General features: G+C 41.8%; 1 protein-coding gene across 1 annotated transcript; it reads right to left on the bottom strand.

Moving 5' to 3' along the window:
* Positions 1–6,765: 6,765 nt before the first annotated feature.
* On the bottom strand, positions 6,766–9,133 carry LOC307241259 (interleukin-17 receptor E-like). The gene is made up of 5 exons (XM_080015299.1): positions 9,030–9,133; positions 8,830–8,898; positions 8,537–8,588; positions 8,306–8,413; positions 6,766–8,034 (listed from the first exon to the last, which is right to left on the bottom strand). Exons 1-5 carry the CDS (start codon positions 9,030–9,032, stop codon positions 7,208–7,210), a joined length of 1,059 nt encoding a protein of 352 aa, XP_079871425.1. The 5' UTR covers positions 9,033–9,133; the 3' UTR covers positions 6,766–7,207.
* Positions 9,134–9,262: the final 129 nt, after the last annotated feature.

The following is a 9,262-nucleotide window of genomic DNA, read 5'->3' as shown; positions in this document are numbered from 1 at the left end:
CGAAACCTACAACAGCGCAAAGCCATCGATGTCAGTCATGTCATTTAAATGCCATAAACATGCTGTCCAAGGAAACAAAATAGCCTATCGGGAAGCATTTGGCTCGACGGTTGAGGCAAAACGTTTTCTGGCGGAACAAATCACACCACTATGACACCAACCAGTATTCATTCTAGGAGAACGAATAAACGATCCCTGTTAAGTTCCGAACTGGGGTGAAGCGCGGTAAGCAGCCTCCCTCTCCGTTAGCGTGTCAGAGCAAACGGATCAGCGATGGTGCGTACCTCCCAGTGAGACCCAGATCTGCAGACAGGGTGTAAAATGCCTGCAGTCGTGACGCTCCACGCAGCAGAGAACCGCCTTCAGCTTCACGTCTTGGACGACCGCGCCGAGATCCCCATCCAGGATCAACGCGCCGTAGGAATAGGCTGAGGAGAGGAGGGGATCCAAGCTTTAGACGAGCTGAATCGCGTAAACGGACGAGAAAGGCTGTTTTGGGGATTTGATGCTGCATTGTTGACCACGTTATTAAACATGCCACCTGACATACTTTGTGTTGATTATTCGGCCTCACCTTCTGTCAATGAGCAGTGGGTCAACCCCTTGGGAGAGAAAGACTTAGAGTGAACACCATACGTAGCACAATACACAAACTCTCAAGACACACAAATTACAGAAAAAAAAGGTTGTACACGGACTGTAACAATGTTCTATTTCGAAAGGGGAGGCGTGCTCTCCACACGTGCAGTATATTTTTCAAAATGTCTTGTCAAAAGACATGACCTGAGTAGAAAGGAATGGAGACGCATGCTGAGGCGTAACAGTGAATAATTAATAGACCGTAAACTTTGTTCTGTATCTATGTCTATTCTAAGTGCCGCCCAAGGCAGCAAGTAAACTGGGAAACCGCAGCTTCACTTCTGGTAAATGATATCATATCCTATCAAATCAGATCAGATCAGATCAGATCATAAACTACGTTCGATCTTTATTTATTGTCCCTCCAGGAGAAATGAAGACATGAAGAGAAAAACACATAAAGGACCCGATGAAACAATAATAATAATAATAATAATAATAATAATAATGATAATTTAAAAAAAAAAAACAAAAAAAAAAAGTTTAAACTAAACCAAAATAGGTGATTTCACAGAAGTCTAACCTCGCTGCATTTAAGTGGGGGGTCTTGGACCACGTCCAGCGCCCTCCCCATTGAGAACAGCAGCAGCAGCAGCAGCAGCAGCAGACGCAGTGGTAGCGGAGACAGAGTCCGCACGCAGCAAGCCATCCCTGGGAATATGCGCCTGGACCTCCCGGCCACAGAGCCTGGTTTCCATCAGCAGGCCGGCACCCTGTTATAGACCCATTGGTGGTAGAAAGATTAAAAAAAAAAAAAAAAGTTACTGGTTCAAGTGTATAATCCGAATTAAGGTTAGGGTGTTAATCCGTCGAGCTCCACTGAGGAGTTGACTTGGTCTCGGTGCTGGGAGCTGGGACGGAGTGGATGGGCGGGTCGGGGAGTTACCTGCCAGGTGACATGTCTCGCACAGCAGTCATGCCGTGAAGAATCACAACTCAACTCCCGCCCTCATAGTAGTGATCAAACTAGTTGGCTCGGTGTTTACGATCACACAAAATATGTCCTAAAAATGACATGGCCTCCTCTCTTGGGAAAATAATGAAAAGAAGGTAAAAAACAATTTAGGTGTGCAAGAATACCAATTATATCAAGATACACAATAATACAACATACAACATAGATACACTCAAACAGTTGTAAATGGCTCGGAATACTCACTTATGTCAAGAGTATTATGTCATTATTATGTTATACACACGTATTATTCCACCCCAAACTAGTAATGAATCAATCAAAGAAGAAAAGATGAGTTGAACAGCAATACCAAAAAAACCCAAACCAAAAATAATAATAATAATATTTACAATTCTTCTTCTTCTTCTTCTTCTTCTTCTTCTTCTTCTTATTATTATTATTATAGGCAGGCAGCAGGTAGACCATGGGACAGAAGACACAGAGACAGGGATATCAAATAGGGAAGTCAAATGCCCACGGGCATCACAAAATACATTTCCAATAACTTCAGTTCTTTAACGATACCTTATTGCGAAGTAAATTAAAAGTACCCTCCACTCACAGAGCCTCTGTCATGATGCATGATACACCACTGTCCATTCAACAGAAATAACACTTAAAATGTCCCTGCAATGAATCCACATATAGGCCTCTCACTTTTGTTGGATGGTATATTGTACCCAGAAATAATTGCGATAAACAATGTGTTTTTGCCACTGATAAATTATAAAAGCATATTAATGCAAGTACACTCTTTCAATAGCAATGAACATTTAATTCTTAAGAATAAAGATAAATTGTAATGTGGAAAAAAAAAAGTAATTATCCTAAATAAATAAAACATTAAAAAAAGTTATAAAACCAAACAACCCCAACAATAAATAAAGTTGACTCTCGAGGCTCGAGTAACACATTCTCTTCTGTCACTTGCAGGCAATTTGTGTGGTACCAGTGGTCACATTCGCCGTAGCCAATCTGTTTGGAATAAATTATCACACATTGTTTCTTGTTTGACTAAAATCTAAAGCAAACATTAACCCATCCAAACCTTTACACCCATTAAATATACACTGGTTTAAGTTGATTGCTTCTAGCCAGACACTTTCCATTTTATTGTGTCTGCTGGGAGTTTTCCCCTGTGTATGTGTGGATTTGATATATGATGATGTATTATCCCATTATCTGACAAACTATGTGTATTTGTTGCATACTATTCTTTCAATTGCGCTGCTGACATTAAAATAGTGACCTCTCTATTAATTATCTGTGTACTTGTACAAATTTGTCCAACAACACTTACCTATTGTGGATCCACTGTGGATTCTGATCCTTTTTTCCATTCATACTTATATTATATTCACCAATAACTTCTTTATTAGATATTGTGCCACTTGTATCAATTCTTTATTCTTCTGCTTTATTTATGTATTTATTTATTTTCTTGGTCTGCACTTTTTAGATGGGCCCTTACAACAACAATTATCTGGAAAGTATCTCCCTGGAATTTGGCAGAGATCACATTATAATGCTTGTTATCATCAGCTGGTTTAAAACATGCTGCTACTTTCCAGCTACGACCTTCCCTGCCTACTACTTAAACCATTAAAAAAAGAAAACACAAACAAACAAACTAAAACACCAGGTCCAGTCCACTTTATTATCAGCGGTTTATTATTTTTAAACAAACTAAGTTCCATTTGCGAAACAAAAATAAAATAAACACATAAATAAACACATCAAATACAGGAAAGCAAGATGTCCATTTTGTAATATGTGAAAACTACATCCCTATTAATAAAGTCAAACGCAAAACAAATGAAACAAAGTATAAATAAATAAATTAATAAATAAATACATTAGAGGGAAGCATGGTATTAATCTCCAGAGGCTTCAAAGATAGATTTATAGTATTTTAAAAAATCTATTGCTTTTGTTATTATTTATTAGGCGGAGAGATTTTAATTAATTTCAGTTATGAAGTGGGGAACAGCGGTTCAGAATTTAATGATGTGACACAGACCTTGAGGTTTATGGCCTGGTTAATGATCTGCCAGTTCAGTTAAAGTGGTCACAGGCACAAAGAAAGGTGTTGACAAAAACGTACTGGTATTCCCTGCTACATTGTTTTTTGTTTTTTTTACCTTGACTTTCCCAGGCAGTGGGACCAGCGAAACAGGTTTCAGTGTTGCTAGTACAGGGGTTCCCAAACTGCGGTCAACGTCCCCCAAGGTGTCCATGGAGGAATTAGAACAATTATTACCGTTTATTGTTTGAGGTTTGAAAAATATTCAAACTCACTCTCACTTATGAATGACGCAGAATTTTATTTTAGTTGTAAAATTTGCACTTTTTATCTGTAAGGCTTAAGATAGATATTATATTTGTGTAGTCACATTTTGCACTTCACACGATCTACAGTTTATAATAGGCAGATGATAATAATAATAATAATAATAATAATAATAACAATCATCATAATAATCATCATAATACTTCTAATAACAACAAAAAATAATAATAATATAATAATCATTTTTATTATTATTATTGTTATTATTATTATTATTATCATCGCAGACGGATGTGAGGAAAACACAATTTTTTACTAACTCCTTCTACAAATGTAGACCGATGTAGATCAAAATGGGATGACAGCAAATGTGGACTGCCCTGAGTACAAATGTTATTAATTTGTTTCCGTGGGTTGGAAGGCTTCTCAGCACCAGACACTTCGATCGCTACTTCCGGTCAAACTGAATCGGTTGTAAACAAATTCCTGCTTAGAATGTAAATCGATATAGATGCAACTTGAACCACGAGATCTTTGTGACGTCCCGGTTCTAACGAGACCTCAACCGTGTCGGTAGCTGCAGCGGTTGACGTGTTCCAGACACTTTCAGTCCGAAAAATGGAGGGCTGCGGGCTGGACCCCTAATAATAGGTTTCATACAGGCTATATATTTTTGGGGGTCCTAGTCCTTTTGGACCCTCATACTAGACTTGTTTAGCCATTAAATCAAATCACTTTTCTTAAAGTAACCCCACGCAGTTCATCGCTATACTTTGTCTGGCTGTAGCTCATCATGAAGCACGATTCAGACATGTTTTAGAGACTGCTTTAGTGCATAAACCCAACCATGGATTTGAAGTGAAGTGTAAAGTCAAATCTTCCAAGGCACGTAAACACCTTTATTGAATCGGTCCAGTGAGTCAACAATTCATTCCAGCGACTCGCATCACCTGACGTATTTGCTTGATTGGTCATGGAGAATAAATTGCAGCAGAGGAATCCTAAGGTTGACGGACTCCCGTGCTCGCACAGACGATTGCCACCTTAATTCAGCTTTAGACAAATTTAGAAGTGTTATTTTCATTCTCCTCCATAAAGATGTTTCACATTACACACGATGAATTCCATACATGCATCCATACTCTGTCTTTTTGGACAGTGTGCATTGTTCTGGGGTTTTATGAAATGTGACGCAACAAGATCTGATGAACATGAACATCAGGTATTTCCGGATTTGTGTTCCCTGTGTCTTATTCCCAGCATATTGTCAGTGAAGAGCGCCAACCCAAGGTGAGCAGTTCATCGAATTCCGACATCTTGCCAATAACATCGCAAGCCACTGCCACCCTATTCAAAGTGTTCAAAGGAGGAAATGGGGCGACGCTTCCTGATCGCTCACTGAGAAGCCAGATATTCCTCTCTACACTTTGCAAAACAAGTGTACATTCTTTGCATTCTCTACTAGAATAGACTTTTCAAGGTGGCACACAGAAAGTGTAAAACGAGTAAAGTTATGAAATGTCCTGTTCCTAAACACGACACAATCCCATGAAGATAAAAGGTTAATGAGTAAACCAGTGTTGTTGAATGTTACAGTGCAGGCTTTTGGTTTGAACTTTGGAAAATTGGGTGAGACGAGGGACTCCCGGTTCCACAGATGATTGTGTCCAGCACCTGGACAGCTGATTCGGTCGTGCTGGATTCTGAGGGTTAGCCATATCAACTACGTCGCCTTTTTTAGAAATGCGGGGTTCAATGTCATTCTGAGATCAGCGGTGGGGCACTTGTCCGCAGCTCGGAAGGCTAGTCTGTCAGTGGCTGCGGATGAGAGGAAAACAAATGAGGTGGCAGCAGTCAACCACGGATGCTGGTCACCAAGGAGACCTGCGTGGAACGGGAAGTGGGTTGGCCACTGGGTAGCATCACATAGCACGGACTCTGTTCGCGTATTTCGATATTTCACCAGATGTGGTATCATCCTGGTACTTTATGAATACTATAAGATGCATACTTTGTTTTCTGACATACTAAAGAACACACACACATAATAACGGCAAAATGAATAATTTGCTAGTATACTGTTTTTTGTACTGTCACTTTTCTATTTCAGGCTCATTTACATCCAGCCGCTGAATCAAATTAGGAAACAAGGCCTTCCACCACTTCCATTCCATTCTTCCATCCATCGCTTTTGGTGAGCTTGCAAGTCTGACAGTTCTTGAGATGACTAAGAATCATATCTGGATAAAAGTATGGAAAACATAATATCAGTCCATATCAGGAAAGTTATTTACAAATGGAAAAACGTTGCTTAATGTTTTGTAATGCGGCGTTCAAGGTTTGTAGGCGTAAAAAGTCATCTTAACATTCATGGATATTGATCTTTCTTTAACATAGTCGCCTGGCGCAGAACACAGAATGTTATTACAGCAGAATACAGTGCTGTACTGCGGAACAGCTTCAACGGAGTTGTTTTTTTTTTCCCATTTCAACAAACTTGAAAGAAATTTGTTTAAAAACACATATACCAATTAGAGATCAGACATCTGAGTGTTTTAAACAACACACTCGCACAATGAGGGCATCCATGAGCTTACTGTGTATGCAAATCTCGCAATCTACTTTTCATAGCGGTTAGCGCAGAGGCAGGTGTTCCGTATCGGTTCAATAGTCAAAGCACAGCTCAAAGAGAGGCTGTTAGGGTGCATCTTTTATAAGCTTTATCACATTTTAATATGTAAAACCAATGGTGAAATCTAATTAAAATAGGATGAAAACCTGTTATTGAATGCAGTGTTCTAGCTGAATTGAACACGTTGCAGTCCCTATTTTATAAGCCATCCACTACAGTCTGCTGGATACCAAAATACGACACGTGTGACATACTTGATGGATTTATTATGACACAAAAGCTTCATTAGGAGAATGAATAACAAACAGTCAGGGAGTTGCAGATTATTATTTAGCAAAGCCCATCATTCTGTGCTACAGTAAAACAAACTTTTTTTGAAAGTATGCTTTTAGCAATTATTTTTTTTCACTGTTGGTGGGGGATTAGCGGACAACCCGCCCATAAATGTCTATGGAAGGCGAAACAGAGGAGCACGTGGCTCTGAAACGCTCACAGTGCAACACAGTCTCTCTTGGTCCCTGACTCGGGTTACACCGAGGACAATAGTCCTTCACCCTCAGGTAGGTGGAATGTGAAACTCCCGTCTCCATGGCAGCCCAGGTTGAGGTTGCCCTTGCACAGGTCCTGGTTTTGCCATGCCAGCTACCAGCGGTGCGATGGCATCACCATGGTTCCAGTTGGAAAGTGCAGTCTACGACAGCCATGTTTTTAGTCGACGGGCCAGTCGCCGAGCCAAGCACAGCAACAGAATCTTTGAGAGGAGGCTCGGCCAGCAGCGATGCCCAGACCTCCCACTTTTTGTGCCTGTTGGCATCCCTCCCAGCTCCTGTATCAGACCCCTGAAGTTCTGCGGTAAGCAGTATCGGGGAATTCCTCTGAGGTCATTGGGGATGTCTCTGTTGTGGCTCTGACCCTGGAAGTACACCAGAACAACCCCATGACTCCTGCCTCTTTCCCTCAGCATGCCCCGTAAGCGTGCCAGGGCGGCCATCAACACTGGAGCCGTCACGAAAGATGGCTCACTCTGGGGCTCGTCCTTTCCGTCTTCCACTAACGCGACGGTTCTGTACATCGCGGCAGCCATCTCCGACGTACGATTTGATGTCGTGCCGGGTTTCCCTTTACAAGAATGCTCCGCGTCTTCCATCGTTTTGTCCCACCACGCCTCCCCTTTACGGATTTCTTCTCCTTCCCTGATTTTTTCCAATTCCATACTCTCCTCTCTTAACTTCTCAAAGGACCTCCTGGCCTCGGGACTCCAAATAATAATCACCTTTCCCTCCGCCTTTTGTACTTCATCCCATTGTCCATACAGCCAGGGCAGCGGACCCAGGTCCGCCACTCCAGCCCCAGCCGTGGCTGAGGCCGGCCTCTCCGAGCTCTGGTTCCACAGAGCCAAGCGGACGGCGGCACACAGCTCCCCCTGCAGGATGGAGGCCAGAGCGCACACAGCCGACACGTGGGCAGACTGCTCTGAGGAGCACACCAGCATCACAGGGTTCTGGATCCAGAGCCAACCTAGAGGCACGCGGAGAAAATCAGAGAGGAATGAGGGTAAAGTACAAATAAAGAGAGCAAATAATGACATATATCGTTAATGTTGTTGTGGAAGGGGGTGAAATGCGTGCAACTCAATCTGTAAACCTTCTAATATTCACATTTCACTGTGGACAGGTGTTATTAGAAATGACACTAATGGCTATGGTAGGTGGAAATTGGAGACATGAGATTTCAATACAATGATCAAGTGAAATGGAGGCGGGGTAAAAAATAAATAAATGGAACTGACCTGCAGTTCCACGCTTGGTCGCATGGGATACGAAGATTCCTAACAACAATACAAGTACCACAAACACCAAGGCCCCCACAGCGAACAACCCACTCCTCATGTGCATGTCTGGGAAAAGAATGAAATGATTCCATTTTAAATGTGGGCATGCATTAATGCTGAGCCATGAGTAGTTCTATCAATGTATGTTGTGCATGTATGTGAAATTGTGAACGCATGAGGTAAACACACGATCAAGGCACAGAATTCTTTTCCCACGTTGAACTGGATCCGACTGCCACACCTGCAGAAAACCACCTTATGTTAATAACAACCAGAATCAGGATTGTTTTATTTTGCCAAGTAGATTTGCACAAACAAGGAAAGTGCCTTGGTGAGGTCGGTGCATAAAAGACAAAAAGCAACACGATATAAGCAGAATATGAACTAAATATTTAACAACAATAGAAGAAGCGTGAGACCCACCCCTCCAACCCCATAACCATGCCAGGTACAGAGTATACACATGTACTGTGTTTACATACCTGCACACACAATGTCTCAGCTAGGGCACGAGGCGGCACGTTTAACTGCATCTCGACAGCGCCCCCATCCTGTAAACAGATCACTCACTGATTCAGTCATTCTTCATACAGCTGGCAACATTTTTATACTTAGTTAATTCTCTCCCTTTCCCTTGGACACACGCTCACACTCACACTCACACATACACACATACACATACCATTCTTTCTAATTGAACAGGTCCTCTGGAGTAACATCCCTCTCTCCTCAGTGCACAGAGTTGAGCAGAGAACTCCGCTGGGATGGAAGATTTGAGATACACAATCAAATTCCGCCTACCAGGTCCCATATGTGCCTCCCATGTGGACATATCTTGAAGAGCGGGGAGGAAAAATAACAGCACGGGTAAGTAATAAGTAAAAGCACGGGTGTGAAATTGTGATCATCCGAACG

Source organism: Zeus faber (genome assembly GCF_960531495.2).
Source record: "Zeus faber genome assembly, chromosome: 15".
Lineage (NCBI taxonomy): Eukaryota > Metazoa > Chordata > Actinopteri > Zeiformes > Zeidae > Zeus > Zeus faber.
Note: the sequence above shows the minus strand (reverse complement) of the source record. Positions and strands in the feature narration are given on the sequence as shown.